This window comes from Argentina anserina, chromosome 5, assembly GCF_933775445.1.
Source record: "Argentina anserina chromosome 5, drPotAnse1.1, whole genome shotgun sequence".
NCBI lineage: Eukaryota > Viridiplantae > Streptophyta > Magnoliopsida > Rosales > Rosaceae > Argentina > Argentina anserina.
The window spans coordinates 3,855,348-3,871,684 of NC_065876.1; the positions used below are offsets into that span (position 1 = coordinate 3,855,348).

General features: G+C 38.6%; 5 protein-coding genes and 1 pseudogene across 6 annotated transcripts; 2 read left to right on the top strand and 4 right to left on the bottom strand.

Annotated features, from left to right (window-relative positions):
* Nucleotides 1-1,430: 1,430 nt before the first annotated feature.
* LOC126794789 (uncharacterized) lies at nucleotides 1,431-3,453 on the bottom strand. 2 transcript variants are annotated; one of them, XM_050521568.1, is made up of 6 exons: nucleotides 2,818-3,441; nucleotides 2,604-2,738; nucleotides 2,482-2,524; nucleotides 2,050-2,106; nucleotides 1,863-1,977; nucleotides 1,431-1,758 (listed from the first exon to the last, which is right to left on the bottom strand). In XM_050521568.1, the coding sequence occupies exons 1-6, from the start codon at nucleotides 3,057-3,059 to the stop codon at nucleotides 1,625-1,627; spliced, it is 726 nt and encodes a 241-aa protein (XP_050377525.1). In that variant the 5' UTR covers nucleotides 3,060-3,441; the 3' UTR covers nucleotides 1,431-1,624. The 2 variants fall into 2 exon arrangements, with proteins under 2 accessions (XP_050377525.1, XP_050377526.1); XM_050521569.1 differs by lacking the exon at nucleotides 1,431-1,758 and having other exon boundaries at nucleotides 1,888-1,977; nucleotides 2,471-2,524; nucleotides 2,818-3,453.
* Nucleotides 3,454-5,488: 2,035 nt separating this feature from the next.
* On the top strand, nucleotides 5,489-6,507 carry LOC126793882 (transcription factor WER-like). Its single transcript, XM_050520509.1, has 3 exons — nucleotides 5,489-5,639; nucleotides 5,793-5,922; nucleotides 6,063-6,507. The coding sequence occupies exons 1-3, from the start codon at nucleotides 5,489-5,491 to the stop codon at nucleotides 6,505-6,507; spliced, it is 726 nt and encodes a 241-aa protein (XP_050376466.1).
* A 943-nt stretch (nucleotides 6,508-7,450) lies between these two features.
* LOC126793881 (dolichol-phosphate mannosyltransferase subunit 1) lies at nucleotides 7,451-10,093 on the bottom strand. Its single transcript, XM_050520508.1, has 9 exons — nucleotides 10,001-10,093; nucleotides 9,378-9,613; nucleotides 9,175-9,274; nucleotides 9,052-9,085; nucleotides 8,853-8,929; nucleotides 8,321-8,346; nucleotides 8,062-8,226; nucleotides 7,860-7,974; nucleotides 7,451-7,682 (listed from the first exon to the last, which is right to left on the bottom strand). The coding sequence occupies exons 2-9, from the start codon at nucleotides 9,473-9,475 to the stop codon at nucleotides 7,578-7,580; spliced, it is 720 nt and encodes a 239-aa protein (XP_050376465.1). The 5' UTR covers nucleotides 9,476-9,613; nucleotides 10,001-10,093; the 3' UTR covers nucleotides 7,451-7,577.
* An 826-nt stretch (nucleotides 10,094-10,919) lies between these two features.
* On the top strand, nucleotides 10,920-11,429 carry LOC126794170 (uncharacterized). The gene has a single exon (XM_050520829.1). It carries the CDS (start codon nucleotides 10,920-10,922, stop codon nucleotides 11,427-11,429), a length of 510 nt encoding a protein of 169 aa, XP_050376786.1.
* A 341-nt stretch (nucleotides 11,430-11,770) lies between these two features.
* On the bottom strand, nucleotides 11,771-11,948 carry LOC126796539 (uncharacterized; annotated as a pseudogene).
* A 160-nt stretch (nucleotides 11,949-12,108) lies between these two features.
* LOC126793880 (WAT1-related protein At3g30340-like) lies at nucleotides 12,109-14,104 on the bottom strand. The gene is made up of 6 exons (XM_050520507.1): nucleotides 13,771-14,104; nucleotides 13,619-13,681; nucleotides 13,416-13,532; nucleotides 12,906-13,323; nucleotides 12,533-12,684; nucleotides 12,109-12,417 (listed from the first exon to the last, which is right to left on the bottom strand). Exons 1-6 carry the CDS (start codon nucleotides 13,950-13,952, stop codon nucleotides 12,240-12,242), a joined length of 1,110 nt encoding a protein of 369 aa, XP_050376464.1. The 5' UTR covers nucleotides 13,953-14,104; the 3' UTR covers nucleotides 12,109-12,239.
* Between the last annotated feature and the right edge of the window lie 2,233 nt (nucleotides 14,105-16,337).

A 16,337-nucleotide genomic window follows, 5' to 3' on the forward strand; every position in this document is an offset into this window, starting at 1 on the left:
GTAACAGATGTGTACCAGCGTTCTTGGTACCCGTATATAAATGCATTGGGTAACCAGAAGGGTTACTTAATTTTCTCATGAGCGTTTCATTTCATATTTCTTTGGGACAACCAGATGGGCTGTCCATTGACTCATGAGGGCATTTATATTTGTTGTTTTGTGATTTTTCGTATATTTTGATATGCGAATTATATTTTGATTTTACTCATACGAGCTATAAGCTTACCGGGTTTGTGTTTACAATCCCGGTGCACCAATTCGATGGTGTAGGGGATAATTCCGCAGGTGCTGATTAGTGGAGGTTGAGTGACGACTACAGAGGCTCGAAGTCGTTCGTATCTTACTTGTGGTAAGGTTTTAGCATGGATTTGTGTGGGAGAATTTGTGTAATTTCATTTATGAGATTTATGAGTGATTTGTGAGGATTATTACATTTCCATTTTATGTATGGATAATAAATTTGGGTTGTAATAATTTGTTGTCTGAGTTGTACTGAGAACTCAGAATTGATCCGCTGTTACACTTTAATGATTTCGATTTATTTGAGATTATTTTGTGTTTAACGACTTTAGAATTTTGAGTTTTTAAGCTTGAAATTTTGGGGTCGTTACAAACTTGGCAACACAACTTGAGTTATCCATAAATGAAAGCAAATTCGGGCAGGTTTCAGCTCTGACCTCTCGTCATTCAAACGATTATAACTTCCTCTCATTGTATCTAAATCAAGATCCGTGAAATCCTACATAAAATGGACTTCTGTATTTTGCAATAATATAAGGCTCATGGTCTAATTTGATTTGAAACTCTCACAATAGCTCGACAAAGTTGGATATTATGCACATGCAGATTGTGACAATGAAGAATATAATTGTCATTTATTATTTGTTAGCTCATTTTAGATTATTTTCTTCTCTCTTTGACACAAACCTACATACAAACTAAAATAACATAAATCAATAATAAATTAAAAAAAAGATATAATACATAAAAAAATAGAATAATATGAGCAGTGCTCAAACTTTACACTACCTAAAACCGCATGACACTAACATTTTTTCGGCTCATAAGGTTGCATGTTCATTGTTGGAGAGATTCGCCGAGTAAAAACGTGGGTCAATCAACAACTAAAGGCGGGAATTGAGGATTAATTATGCATCTTTTCCCCTTCTTTTGTTCCATGGTCCAACAATAAACCACAAAGTTCGACGTTTTGGTGCCCGTTGAAAAAGGGCTCGCATGCCTAAACAATGTTTTCCCACTTTTATACAAAGTTAGATTCTCCGGCGCCGCAGCACATGACTTGTCTTCCCCGAAGCACGAAGCAGGTCTTCTTCGAAACGCAATCAATATGAAGCTCCATAGCCCCCCACTAACAGTAAAGTTAAAGTTGGAATATGAATAACAACAGTAACCACCACTTAACCCAACCATGAGGTTTATATCAACCCAGTTTTCTTTGTATTCAATCCAACACTTACCTGACATTTGGTATAAGAGGTAATCAACACTACATGACAAACAGAGCAAATGACAAGCTGAACATTATGAGGTAATCAACATTTACCCAAAATAAAGTTAAGTTTTTGTACTTCTACATCTTCTTATTGTTATTTACAGGTTCTACCTAAAGACCAGGATGGTAGCCAAGAGGCACTCTCTGTGTTTCCACCCGCTGCACAACTCTTCTGGAACTCCACTCATGGCAAAACGCCAAGGCAAGTCTTAGTACAGTTCCAAGCCCAAGGACCACAATAACGCCTATATTAACAATTCAGCTTTTAATATCAGCAAACACCTGTATACGAAACTATGAAAGTGATACAAGATCCACATGTTAACAGGCAAAAGGGTCAAAAGCATACCAATGATAATGTTAAGGGGAACTGCCGAGATGCCAAGAGTAGCAGATATCAGCACGTCCAATAGCAGACCGCCTATAAGGATTGAGAATGCCAACCAAAGTGGGTTCAGACAGCCCTGCAACAAAGAATAGCATAAGCAAAATCATCACAAAATAACTGAACTCAAGCTTACACACTGAAATCTTACCCGGTCTTGGTTTTGCGATCGATAGGTTGTTTCGATTCGCCAAACCCAATAATTTGTCTGTTCCAGCAAATACACTGAGGGTAAGTCTTTGGAAATGACACTGCCAAAACTACATCAGCTAAAGTTTGGATCTAACCTAAATGGCTAAAAAAACATATTGAATGGCAATCAAATTTTGGATTTGAGAGAGTCCAGCTTCGACCAACAATAGATAAACAAATGTGTACATATCCACTTGCATTTAATTAACTCACAATCTCATCTCCACAACATCATCTTTCATTTCCATTTTTCTATCCAACAACATTATTCTCTACGATACAAACATACTATTTTTTTTTTGGTAATACTTCACATCATGTAAATAAATATCATAATCATGGGTTCAAGTGAAAAGGCTGCACATAGAAACCAAGCGTACTTATCACATACAGTTGGCTGGGATTCTGGAGAGGACACATTGCTAGCTACCCCTCTGCATTAAAAAGAAAGAAGCATTACAATGTGATTCCTAATTTGACAGATTATCAAATCAAATAGTGAGAATTAATTACTGGCAAATCTCGCATTTATTGGATCCTTTGCTGCGGAACCAAGTGTCTATACATGATCTGTGCGCTTTCGCAAGCCCACCTCGACAATGGCACCCCAGATCAATCAAGGCTTCATCTTTATCCTGCTGACACACCCTGCGCCAACATTCCGATACCAATCAAACTCAAAATCAACAACAGCTTGCATCGACGAGAGAATGTTGAAGACTCTTACCTGCATGGCTCGTGAGCACTGGAGCTTCTGGAGTGCTCTCCCTTCACCTCCTTCGCCGATTCGCCGGCGACGGGAGCTGGTGTCTCCGAAACCACGACGTTCAGCAGCGGCGGCGACGTGCCATCACCTGAAGAATCGGGAACTGAGGTGACCGCCTCAGCGCCGCTGTCAGGCAGCTGCTGCTTCTCGAGGTCAGGAGGCTCGTCGCAATTTGAGCTCTCGTGGTTGGTGTTGGTGTTCATATCTCACTGCTGCGGCTGTGATCCTCGATCAGTCGGAACCCTAGCGCCACCGAATCGAATCGGATTGAAGAATTGAAGATGAAAATGGTGTGGAAATTCAGGGGTTAAATCGGTGGCTGTGATAATAGGAAGGTTGGGATAGAGAAGCGAAGGAGGTCATAAGCTTTGCATTTAGGGATAAGAAGGGGAAGATGAAGCGGCGAAGAAGATGAGTCATGAATTCGGTGGGTTTTCAGAAGCGTTTTGATGACTGATTACTCTAACTACAACCACTCTTCTCTATCAGCTCTCCAGAATGAGCTCCAGCTAAACCGGACATGTCTGACCCGGCCCACATTCACCTGCTTGTTTAATTTTGTTTGGGTCCCCAGTCCAAGGGCTTCTATTGTGATTATTGATATAATTAAGCATTAAAATTTGCTTACCCCTAAATTTGTTGTCAATCTTTGCCAGAGGGATTGTGCATTTGTTTTGGATCGCAAACACAGATGGCCGGCAGCACATACGAATATGGAATCCTGTTGAGTTGTAACAAGGTAGGCAAAGGCCTTTTCGATATTTAACAATATCATGACTTTCTACTTCTAATGATACTAGTTAGTGATACTTCAATTTCATGCAACTGATTAGAAGGAGTATTTCTGTGATAACAACCTACGAAGAAGACAGCAAAAGAAGCTAATTAAGTGGATTGAAAATGCTACAACAAGGGCTCTCCTGCAGCGCTGCAACAAAGAACAGTGTAGGCACAATCATCGCACCATTAAATCCGGGATTGTACTCCTGGAACAATTGGTGGTAGTTTTTTTTGTCCTTCAACTGCTACATGACTCTGCGTTCTACGCTCCTCCTGAATTCCTAAATACACATAGTCTTCACTCTTCAGCATGCAAAGCAATACCAGAGATATCAATTAATTAGGCTGAGTTTGTAGATGCATCTTGGAAATCTTTCCACTTAATTAGGTATTGTGGCAATACAAGAAGGTGTTATAAACAGGGGCGGATACACATGGTAGACTCTATGGGCTTGAGCCCATACGAAAATGTTCTCTAGTACTTTTACTTTTGTGTGTGCTATTTGATATCATATATGTGTTAGTCGGGTTGGTTTGCTCCTATGTTTAATATCTTTTTGACTCTGGTTCGAAACCTCATTCCCTCATTATTATTTTCTTTTTTACTTATGTGTTTTCTTCCCCATTACAACCACTGAACCACACACTCTCCAGTTTTTCCCCCAATTCCCATTCCTTTTGTGTTGTGAGTCCGATACAACTTACTGCCTAAATCCAAGTAGGCAACTATTGGTAGATATAATTTTCTGAACTGATTTATATTCAATTGTCTCAGCCTTACTCAAGTATGGGATTATCTCTATGTAGCACAAGTGCACAACATCTCCATGCAATTTCTTCTATCATGTTCAACCTAGGTCCTCTATTTGCCTGCACTTCTATAGGCATTAATTATATTTTGCAATGCAAATTTTTTCATGCCAATTCATGTCTCTTAGTATCATTTTTATGCACTTTAATTTTCATCATGATGTAATGTATTTACTCATAGTGTAAGAAAATGTCACTGCAAAGTTTTGATTTTGTTATAGAACTATATGGACTCAATGGAGGATATGGCTTATATATATAGTTAAGTGTTGTTTTATGGTAAGTGTTTGCTTGTAATTTAAGCCTAGACAAGTTTCGGATCCTAGATCCGCCACTCGTTATAAACATACTTAATTTGTTCAGTTTGTTGGGTAAGAAAGCTAGGAAGCTCATTTGAGTAGTACTAATGGTTGTACTAAGCAGAAAATATGAAATGTGTAACAGTTACGACATTCTCGGATCTGAATCTCTGTTTGGGCGAATAATATATACTTCTAGACTCTGGTTTCTACTTGCTAGCCCTTATAAGAAAATAAGCATTACATGTGATGAAACAAAAAACACATGTCGTGAGTTTTGGTGTTATGCCTCATCAATTTTCACCAGGAAATTAAGATATCAAAATTGCAGAGAATATAGATAGAGCAGTTGGACATGTTCGCTGATGAACATGCATATATTTTATTATTACACTTGTATTTCTAAAATACTACGCCGCATTAGGTCAAAAATAAAAAGCCACCACCCAGATTGGTACTTACTGTTTCTATCTACAAAAATCTGTACTTATTGTCGGAAACAAAAACCAAATATTTGTATTTCATAGTTCATTCTTTATTTCGTTTCTTCCCAACCACGTTGTTAAAGAGATGAAAGGATTAATCATAGATTTCATAGCAGTCTGATAATAATATGTGGTTAGGTTAATACCAGAAAACAGCTTCAAAATATGTCACTCCCAAACACTGGCTCAAAACGTGCAATTCTGAAAGAAAGGGAGTTCCGGCCAAGAGAGACAAACGATAACATGCAGGAGTGAGAGATGGGACGAAGCAGCAGCAGCAGCTTTCATTGTGACAATAATGAAAGAGCTAACAGAAGATCCTGCTGGACTGCTCATGAAGATCAGGTTCTGAGAGATTATGTCAAGGAGCACGGTGTAGGGAAATGGAGGAAGATGTCGAGGGAAGCAGGTGATCGAAATTGTTTCAGTACTACGATTACGTACGTACAACTTTCTTAATACATATTGATGCATGCTCTATTAGAAAATGGCCGAAGATATATAGTTGAGGATCGATTTACTAGTGTATCAATGTAATTTGCCTTGTTGGACTTGGTTGTAGGTCTGAAGAGATGTGGAAAGAGTTGCATGCTAAGGAGGTTGAATTATCTGAGGCCTGATATCAAGAGAGAAAACATTACAGAAGATGAAGAAGAGCTCATCATCAGGCTCCACAAACTCTTAGGCAACAGGTACTTACCTCCCTTGTCCCCTGACTCGCTTCAATAACGATCGAAAACTATACCATTCTGATCGATATGGCATAGCTTCTATATATTTACCAGTTTTATATTATCTTTTTTTTATTACTAGCTTTCTGGTATATTTGTAGATGGTCACTGATAGCTGGAAGGCTTCCCGGCCGAACAAACAATGAGATAAAGAACTACTGGAATTCTATCTTAAGGAAGAAACAGAAAAACAGCTCAAGACGCCCTAGAAATGAGAGGCCAACCATCAAGTACCCTAACTTGACCAACAGCCAAATCAGACCAGCAAGCATCACCAGAAATGAATCAGCAGAACAACCATTACTCTCTGGAGTTGAAAGGAATAACAAGGTAGAATCAGACTCTGGTGATGGATCATTTCCGATCACCAACGGTGAAAGTGATGCGGCATGGAAGTTCATAATGGATTTAAATGCAGGGCAACTTAGCATATCTCAGTTTCTTCTTACTGACTTCTCTAAGCTTTGTGAATTGAACCCCATGGCCGTCGACTGCACGAATGCCGTAGACACCGGTCATTTTGACTTAAAAAGTTCGTTTTTATGAAAGCTGTTGATGTACTCTACTTGTACTTTTCTGCAGGAGTTGCTAAATAATTGGGAAGGTGTACAGTTGTCTTCTTGAAGCCGCTATATATGGGTTGATTGTGTTCTGGATTCTTCTATCCGCATGCTTTAAATCCTTCAACAGCCATTGGTGATTTGGTGTTTGATCTCATAAACTGTAAAAGTTACTTGGCCTTCAGGCATGGCTTACTTTAAAGAAGCAATCCAACTCCGATCCACCACCTTTCCAAAATGTTGTGAATTTACGATATTGACAATAAAATTATATCTTTTTTTTCCCTATATTTACATAAGTAATCCAAGACTATAGTATTTTGATTAGTAATGCCATCAAAACAAAACCTATTAGACTCCATCTCATATATTAATTTACAGTTCCCACTAGAAAGGCTTTTGCGGAACTTTTGAGTAATGATCACTTGCGTTTCGATGCTAACTGCAGGGTTTGCCAGAACAATACGAAGATGATGAGGGATTGGTGTGATTGGTGTTCTAGCTAGAGTACAGTTGATCCAATTGATTGCAATAAGAGCAAGTCTTAGACTGCTGAGTGCTGAGTGCTGAGTGCCGAGGAGCGAGGTATAAATTGCATTTTATTAAAACTGTTAAAAGATGATTTTTGAAGCCTAAACATCAAGCTAAAAATCCCGTACTGTATCGCTATCTTTTCATGTTAACAACATTAACATCAAGAGAGTTTTGTGTTCTGTTTTGATTGATTGGAATCTGATGACACTGATGACGGTAATCAGAGAGCTGTTGGCTCAAGCCCGGGAACTCTTCCGGTTCAGTACTAATTATAAAAATCATCAACTTATTTGCTCTTGTGCACGTCATAATAATGGAGCAGAGCACGAGTAAGACGTCTACTTTCACAGATTTATCACAAGCAACTCATATAAGCAACTGCGAAACCTTTCATGGTGGCCTTAATTTAGTTTATATCACTACAAAACCCAAGTCATGAGCCAAAGGATATAAGTAACTCAAAAAGTTTACAAATGCTCCGGCCTAGTATGAATGTAAATGGCAGTGAACCGTAATAATGTCTTATGTTGTAACAAGAAGATAGGCAAGGCCTTTCAGATATTCAACAATCTCAGAACCTCCAAGCTTTGAAATACCATATACTCTGTCAACAAAAGTGATTGGAACCTGCAGGTGCGTACACGTAGGCAAAAGGACCAGGAACAGTGAGAATCCAGCTAATTGGAATCAAAGATAGAAAAAGCAAGCAGAACAAGCAACAAAAAAAAAGGCTTCAACGTCACAGAGCTATCAATCTCATCCAGAACCACAGTAGAAAAGCATGTATGATGTAATTTTATCTACCTCTTCAATATGGTAGCCTTTTCTAGAAGCCCGAACTATAATTTCCATCTGAAAGACATATCCCTTGCTGACACAGGAACTAATGATATCTTCAAGAGCTGATTTTCTGTAAAGCCTACAAAAGAACCACAACAATCTGAGTCCTACTATTGTGCTAACTATGACTTTCCTCATAGCTCAATGCCAAAATTAACTCATGTACCGGAAAGATCCAGTCAAGTCTGATGCACCAGGCCATAAAAGCGTCTGTGCAAGTACATTAGCTCCCCTACTTGTCAGTTTGCGCATTAGATTCCACCCATGCACACCTCCACCTTTAACATAACGGGTTCCAGTAACTATACTAGCATTAGTCGCCAACTGTTTCCTGATGAATATGCCACAAGCACATTAAAAACATCCAAGACATTAAGCACAGTATTGTATAGTGGGCAAATCAAGTGAAATGATATTGTTCTCACTTGATGAAGCTTGGCAAATACTTCGGCTGCAGCACAAGAAGCAAACAGATTATATGAATAAACAAGTGATTCTCTGAAGCTGATGAAATTGTATACGAATTATTAAAGGGAACAGATACTTCAAATCTAAGACTTCTTTAAGATAGTAGAATGAAGACATACTGATGATTTGAATGAAATTACTCAAATCTCATAATTTCCCAGAAACATTTCTGCCTACTGCTAAATGCTCTAGCATTTGAATCAACTTAAACCAAATTACATTCTATACTAATATATGCAGGCAGCAGCTATCACCCTCTTCAAAATAAATAATAAAAAAGATAGCTCCATTAAAAATACACAGAAGAAAAAAAAAGTGAGGAGTGAGGTTGACCTAGTGCAACAGAGAACATTTCAGAAAACCTCACTAGTGTTTGCCTAGTACCGATTCAAATACAGCTATCGGGCATCGCACCCTTGACAAATTTAATCAAAGAAATTAAGCATATCCAAGGAAGACATCAGATAATCAGAATGATGATCAACTTACATGATGGGACAAATCTGCATCCATTATCACAACAAAATTCCCAGACGCATGCTTCAATCCATGAATGTAAGCCGTTCCTGCAAAATCGCAAACAACGAAAGGATTGGTTACCAATTCTAACAACATCCACATTTCATTTACCCAATCCAAGTTATCCATCTCAAAACAGACAAGTCAATAACAAAGCTATGACACTCACCCAAACCGAGCTTCTTCGGTCTAGCTCGCAACAGCTGCAACACGTCAACATAAAACAACCAAATCAATCCAAGTATCAAACCCTAAACTCAAAATCCACAACTATTTAGGGGCTTCTACTTACGATGCGATCCTGACCGTACAGGTCCTGCAATTGCTGAACCACCTGCTGAGTCCCGTCAGGGGACCCATCGTCTACAATGATGATCTCAAAATCAACATCCCTAGACCCCCCCCAAAAAAAACAGATTAAAACGTCACCGTTTTGGCTGGATATTCAAATGTTTTAGGGATTCATAAGAGATTGGGGGAAAGAATAAGGATTACCGGAGATGCTTGAAGATGAGGTAGACGAGGAGGGCGATGTTGAGGCGCTCGTTATAGGTTGGGACAACGATACTGTACTTGTTCCTCGTCTTCTCCATTCTTTGATTCCCAAATCGAATCTGATTCTAACTCTTCGATTCGAAAAGAAGGAATGTAAGTTTGGTCAATTAGACGTTTGACTCAGAATCAATGGGTAAAGTTGATCAGCGCCAAATATTAGGAACTAGGAAGCACACCTGCGCCAAAATCACATTCCAATGTAAAACAGTGGACACACAGAAAACTCACTAATAGTTTATACCTTTCATGAAAGGATTGAGAAGAGACAGCCACACTAATCAAGAATTACATATGTTGCACACCTGCTATGTTCTCCTTGATAACTCATTAGCAAGTAAATTGCAGCCCCAATAGCTCAAATTTAATCTAAGAACAAAAAAATTCTACCTTAATCTTAAGACAAATTCGCTGAGAATTGATAGAATTACATAGATTTTGATCTGATGACGATTCCAACCCCAAACATTACAATGGCAGATCAAAAATTCACAACCCCTAACAACTGCAACCGAAAATTCAGCGAGGCAAAGGGTGATCAGATTGAAACCCAGAGGAGGACTTACCGATCAAGACAAATCAGAGGAGGCCAAACTCTACAGAACGATGGGAGAGAGAGGGAGAGACAGAGAGGAAGAGATTGTATGCGCGCTGTGGAAAACTAACGACCCAGATTCGTTTGTCGTAAATGTAAAAGAGAGCAGGGGCAAAAAAAGGCATGAATAGTGTAGGAACGGTCGAACTGCGCCAAACCCGCCAAACTGCGTCGAGAAAAAAAAAACCATATATGGCCCAATTTCGGAACTCTGCAATTTCTTAATAAACTGTAAATTACTAAATTTCATATTACAATGGTCGGAAAATGGTATAATGTTGCATAGAATGTGGCAGTGAGCAGCCGTGATGTGCAAGTGAGTAGGACCAGAGAAATAAAATCAATTGTCAACTGCATGATTTCGTGTTGCATCGCATATGATGTTACCGTATAGATAAATCTATAATGCTCTAGCATTTATAGTTTCTACTATTAATCTGATGTTTGGAATCAGTTTCAAATAATTAAGCTCTCTATTTAAATGCCTAAATCGGTATGTAGTAGATACTCATTGGATTAATATACAATGAGAATTGAAGTGTTGGCAATAATAATTTATGATACTTCTTCCGACTTACGTCCATGTAAGGATTGCTATACTAATTGAAACATAACTAAAACTTCCCAAAACAGGAGTGTGAGTAACAAAAGCATAAAGTCCAACAAAACATGGGATGAACCAAATCTCAAGTCACCCACATTCCCTCTTCCCTTTATTTTTCTTCCCCATATGCAATAATTAATATCCTTGTATTGCCAATTAAGGCATTACTTTATTCCTTTACTCATTTATATATCTACCTATCCCATGCAATGCCTAAACCTCAAACCTTCTACTCACAACTCAAACTCATCACCATCTCCATCCTTGTGTCCTTTTGATCATAACCATGTCGACCGAGGCAGGCAAGCCCACTGGCCAGAAGCAACTCGACCGGGAGCTCCGCGACATGGTCACTTCCATCACCAATCGCATAACCGATCTCCACAAATCCGGCTCCGTCCACGGCCACGAGGATGAGGACGAGCATGGTGTGAGAATCATCACCCTTGCAGGTAACAACACCGGAGCCACATTGCGAAGCGAGTTGGATGATCATCAAGAAAATCCTCGCAAACGTGGTGGTCATCATGGTCTTCATCAAGGAGTTCCACATGGAGACGGCGAGGGGCTGAGCACATATGTGAACAGCAACTTCCAAGCCGTCAACAACTCGCTCATGATGGGGGGAAGCTACACCACTAATGATCCAGGTGTTCATCTCGACATTACGGATTTTTTTGATCCACATGGCCATGGTAAGCCGGAGAAGAAGGGATGGAAGGGTAAGAAGAAGGAGAAGGAGAAGGAGAATGAGAACTTTCATAGCGACCACCATCAGGAGCATGATGATGAGTGAGACCATATGTGATACTTGAAGAAAAGAGGAACGGCTTGATTTACTTTTCCAATGAGTGGGTTAAGAATAATAAGCCTTTTATGGCTTTAGTGTGTCTTTATGTTAAGTAGCCAAGTGATAATCTAAAACATACATATCAATGGTATACCATATTTACTTTCAGAAACGAGAGAATGTGCCTGCAAATTAGATTGGGGGCTTATATATAATTCGTACACAATTCAAAGTTCCCAGTTGAACAAAAAGTCTTGGTTTGGTTGTGAAAAAAAAAAACATAAGTTGATACAAACCCAAAATGTAATGATCCCCAAACCATGGAAGACAAGTTTGAGCTGGATTTAGTAGGGTGCGCCAAACTTTGCTGTAGTGCAACGCAAAAATGAACCCAATAGCAAGTTATTGTGATGGATTCACCCCTAAAAAAAATCAATTCGTGTGAACCATTGATTCCCAATATCAGATATTAAACTAATAAGTACAGATAATACACTTGATCTAGTCAAAAGGCCGAGAAAGGTTTGCTGATTAACCTCACTTGTGTTCTCTTACGTATGCTTTTTTACGTCCCTGCTTCTGCTTACCTTCGATGTGGGATGTGAATAGACAAATAGCAGGGTGTGAACCAAGCTTAACAAAATCAGCATGTCTAGCAAATTCATGAGAAGGAACCTAGTTGACATTATCAATAAACAGGGAAGAATTCAAATCTTCTTTTATTCAGGTTATACCAACTGTTTTGTTAGAAGATCATAACAATCGGGAGGGAAGAAAAAGAAAACATCTGTATAAGAAACCATGTGTAACTTGGCTTCATGGACACCTTGAATCATCTTCAACGGAAACTCTGATGGTGACTGGTGTAGGTTGCTCCTGCTCCTTCACTGCTTCGGCTTCCTGGGCTAGTTTTGTCATACACTTCTGCATTTCTTTCTTCTTTCCCCAGAGAAGAATGTACAAGCCGATTATTACAATGATAGACCCCAATAAGCTGTTCAATGCGAATGTAGCGCCAACCGGCAAAGTTAGCACCACAGGTATTTATTACACATTATGATTTATGAATGGGATTGGCAATCTAGTCTGGAGTTGATAGAAAAATTCACCTTCCAAGGTGGAGTTGTTCATGAAACATTGGGATTCCGATCATCGCTGCCATAATCTGAACAAAGGGGCTAAATGCTGCAGTAAACACAGGTCCCCTTTTCTTCACACACCATGACATCCCTACAAAGCCCAAGCCTGATGCTATCATCCCCTGGACACACCAATAGCTCTCTTATCAACCAAGAAATCACTCAGAGACGGAGAATAATTTAGTAGTGCTCTTGCGATCGAAGTTATTTACTGATGCTCAGAATAAATTCTTCAAAATCAGGAAACATATAATGACACTCCAATAGCTAGTTTTCTATATAGAATGTTCAGTTTTTGAAAGAAGCTAAACAATGATAATGAGAAAAGGAAGAAATCGCTTACGGCAAACATGACAGTGAGGACTTGAGCTTTTCCTCTCAGAACCCACACGGAGAGGTTCTTACTAGTGCACAAACCTAAGATTGCTGACTGAATGGCACCAAAGAAGTTCATTATAGTAGTGCTGGAATACTGACATGGATATAGCTTGCTTATGTTTGATTGTACTAGAAACCATGAAGACCACAACAGAGTTCCTGCAACCAATGCTGCTGAACCTATTGTCCATCTCTCTTTGTTTCTACTGCTGCTCAGCTTGATAACATGATCTATCGTGGTAATTTGAGTACTCGTAGATTTCGAGTCATCAAACAATGGAACTCCTTTGTAAAGTGTCAATATTGCTGCACCGCATAAGCACACCAGTGCGCCGAGTACTTTGGCTCTACCACTGTTGCATTTCAAGTTTACCGTCTCCAACCTGTCAACAAAACAAGAGCAGCATTTTCTTGAAGAGGTCGATCGAAAATATTCATGAAGTCTATAACTGATATTTCTGTAATAAATTCTTACCCAAACGGTAATGCCATGATGAATGTGACCATAGGCACCATGTTGACAAATGCACAAGCAAAAGTAGCAGATGTGTATTGGATTCCAAGGAGAAAGAAGTACTGTGTTATGGACGATCTTCAAGAAATTAAGCATTATGTTAAATAAGAATCGAAAATACAAAACTAGGTGGGAAAATGAGTCTGTTTTTTAGATTAACTAACCCAACAACGGCACTCAAGAAGAGGTAACACACAATTCTTAGTGTGAGCTTTGGTCTACTGTGCCTGCAAGCAAATTTCTTCTGTATCAGTAGAAGTCCAAAAAAATGAGTTCTTGCAAGGAGAAGTGATACTGAGAATCAAAGGTTGCTTACCTTTCCCAAAAGTAGCTAATTGGAGCCAAGAAGATAGTGGAAATTGTCAATCGATACGTAATGAGAACCAAATGGTTCATCCCTTCATCAAGCACTTTCTTGAGCAGAATATTCACTATGGCAAACGAAAAGTCTATGGCTACCATAGCAATGAAAGGCTTCCATTCTTCGAATCCCTTCATTTCCGCTGCAATTGTCAGTTACACCAGTAGAAGAGAACTCTTCCGAGTTAGCTATCACGTACTAATCTCCTGGAAAACTATTTAAGTTTCTGTGGTTTTATAACAAACAAAACCTATAGCTAGCTAAGAGGCTGCAGTCTGCAGAGAGAACTAAACCATCCTCTCAATTTATGCCTATTTATCAATGATTTTTTTTATGCATGTGCTTGATAGGAGGTAATTAATAGACAGGCTCCAGAATAAGTGGGTACAAAGCAAGATTAAAATTCTTCAAATCATATCAATGCTTTAAGCAACCAACTTCGACATTATAAAATGTTTGATTCCTCTTCTTTTCTACTTTGTTTTGACTGATCCTTTCCATTTCCTGTACATATATGGTAGTTTTTCAGGAATTAGAATAATTTGCAAGGCTCATATAGTCCTATGCAATTTATGAAACGTCATCCAGTTTTTTACTATTTAAAGCCTACCAGTTTTTCTGTATATATCTTATAATAGGCTGTTAGGCATCAATCTAGTGGCCGGTGTTGTATTAGGGAGATAAATATATACTCTGACCTCTGCTAGTGTACCATATATGCATGCATGGCATCTAATACTTCATCTCAGAAAACAGAATTAAACATCAACTGTGTGGTCGAGAACAACTCGTCAATTCTTAAAACTTATCAAACAGAGGAAATAAAGCAAATAAACTAAAAAAGAGAAGGAACATAACGAGGAAAACAAGAGTTTAGTTCGTACGCATGGTTTAATTACAAGTCAATTGAGCATAAAGATAATGTGCTAGGTAGTTAGCACGCATGTATCATTCTCATTTTAAATCAAGATCAGTGAATAACATGGGATTTCCTAACTCAAATAGAAAAAGTATCATAGTGGCATGGGGTAAGTTATCGTACTTCGTCCAAAATTTATGGTGTTGATGATCTGTTTCTGTTCTTTGTTCTGCTGCTTCTGCACTCGTTCTATCGGAATGTTAGAAACTGGATTATATACTAGGAGTTATGTTGTTTATCCCATCGGTCATTCTCATATTAAAGTCTTCTGCTAGTGTTGTTACATTCATGGTGTCAATTACTCTATGATTGATACTTTAATCGATATGCAGATCGAAATGCAGGACCAAACAGTTAGAAGATGATACCAACTACTCAAGCTTTCTATCATGCAATGTTAAGATATGATTAGTGAAAAGGAGATGTGATTATAGCTAGTCTTCTCATCTTCTTTTTTGTTTTTGTCCATTAACGATGATATAGTGATAACACTCAGAAGTCAGAACCTTAAAATGATAATTGCTTTCATCAGTCATTTCCTTAACCAAGCTGTTATGCTTTAATTTGAGGTTTCTTCCCATCGTTTTCTCAAAATAAGAGTCATAGATATATCTGGTATCAAAATATAAAACACGAATATATCTTCATCTCAATATGAGTACTTTCTTGGGATCACCAGGACCATCAAACAGTTATATATGTCAGTTTGCTTTAATTTGTTGGGTAATCACGAATTGACGACCACTCCTTTGGTTGTTGGAACACTCTGCACGTCCATTCCCATCAACTTTTATTCAATTCAAGTCAGGGTACGTAAAGGATCATGACTAAGCTCTTTAGCTCATTGTAGGATCGATCCTTTTAGCTAGATGGGCGCACTAGCTAGTTCCTTGACAAGATGGTTTTTTGAGTTGATGGCATGAGCCTAAACGAAATCATCCATCTATTGAAAATCAGGACAAGTGATCTATTGAGATCTTTTTTATTGAAGAAAAGTCGATCAGGAGTGAATGATCGAGCTCACAACTGGACAAGTTATTGACACTCCATAATCCATATTATCTAAACCACCACGAAGTACTTTGTTATGAGTTATGACTTGTGAATTATGATACCAGCTCTTCATATTTCAACACCCCTCTATGCCGACACCTTAATCAAAATGAATTTCATTTCAATTAGGGAGCTTTTATTCATACTTCCAAAAAAAGGTCCAAATACCCCATTGCTTGGTGGACCTATTATTGAACAAATTGGTTATGAATTTCTTCTGTATTGAATGACTAATTATGTACAAGAGCAAGGCACATATAGCAGTAATTGTTGATTACACTCAATGTATGTTGACTATGTTCTATATAATAACAATTCTGTATTCTAACTTCTGTTTCAGCTTCATATCTAGGGGCTATCGATTTGTATCACAGAATCAAAAGAAAGGATGTACAGTATGTTGTTAGTAACCTTTCTTTATTTCTCTATTTAGGGACCGTCTAGCGTACAAATTGTTCCACCTTCCCGCGGTTTGTGCGTAGTTTCGACGCAAACACACAAATATATACGCTTGCCGACTGCAGATCGATGGCCCCTACTTCTTGTCTCT

Bases quoted from the DNA above. Each gene is read 5' to 3' on its own strand.
- LOC126794170 (XM_050520829.1), top strand. From the start codon at position 10,920: ATGTCGACCGAGGCAGGCAAGCCCACTGGCCAGAAGCAACTCGACCGG.
- LOC126793880 (XM_050520507.1), bottom strand. From the start codon at position 13,952: ATGAAGGGATTCGAAGAATGGAAGCCTTTCATTGCTATGGTAGCCATA. The intron at 13,682-13,770 runs GTAAGCAACCTT...ATTTGCTTGCAG, and splicing joins ATTAGCTACTTTTGGGAAAG to GCACAGTAGACCAAAGCTCA. The intron at 13,533-13,618 runs GTTAGTTAATCT...AATTTCTTGAAG, and splicing joins TTCTTGAGTGCCGTTGTTGG to ATCGTCCATAACACAGTACT.
- LOC126793881 (XM_050520508.1), bottom strand. From the start codon at position 9,475: ATGGAGAAGACGAGGAACAAGTACAGTATCGTTGTCCCAACCTATAAC. The intron at 8,347-8,852 runs GTAAGTTGATCA...CTTGTGCTGCAG, and splicing joins ATGCAGATTTGTCCCATCAT to CCGAAGTATTTGCCAAGCTT. The intron at 8,227-8,320 runs GTGAGAACAATA...CATATTCATCAG, and splicing joins TATTTGCCAAGCTTCATCAA to GAAACAGTTGGCGACTAATG.
- LOC126794789 (XM_050521568.1), bottom strand. From the start codon at position 3,059: ATGAACACCAACACCAACCACGAGAGCTCAAATTGCGACGAGCCTCCT. The intron at 2,525-2,603 runs GTAATTAATTCT...TTTTTAATGCAG, and splicing joins AATAAATGCGAGATTTGCCA to AGGGGTAGCTAGCAATGTGT. The intron at 2,107-2,481 runs GTATGTGATAAG...TTGCTGGAACAG, and splicing joins CTCCAGAATCCCAGCCAACT to ACAAATTATTGGGTTTGGCG.
- LOC126793882 (XM_050520509.1), top strand. From the start codon at position 5,489: ATGGGACGAAGCAGCAGCAGCAGCTTTCATTGTGACAATAATGAAAGA. The intron at 5,640-5,792 runs GTGATCGAAATT...ACTTGGTTGTAG, and splicing joins GAAGATGTCGAGGGAAGCAG to GTCTGAAGAGATGTGGAAAG. The intron at 5,923-6,062 runs GTACTTACCTCC...GTATATTTGTAG, and splicing joins CACAAACTCTTAGGCAACAG to ATGGTCACTGATAGCTGGAA.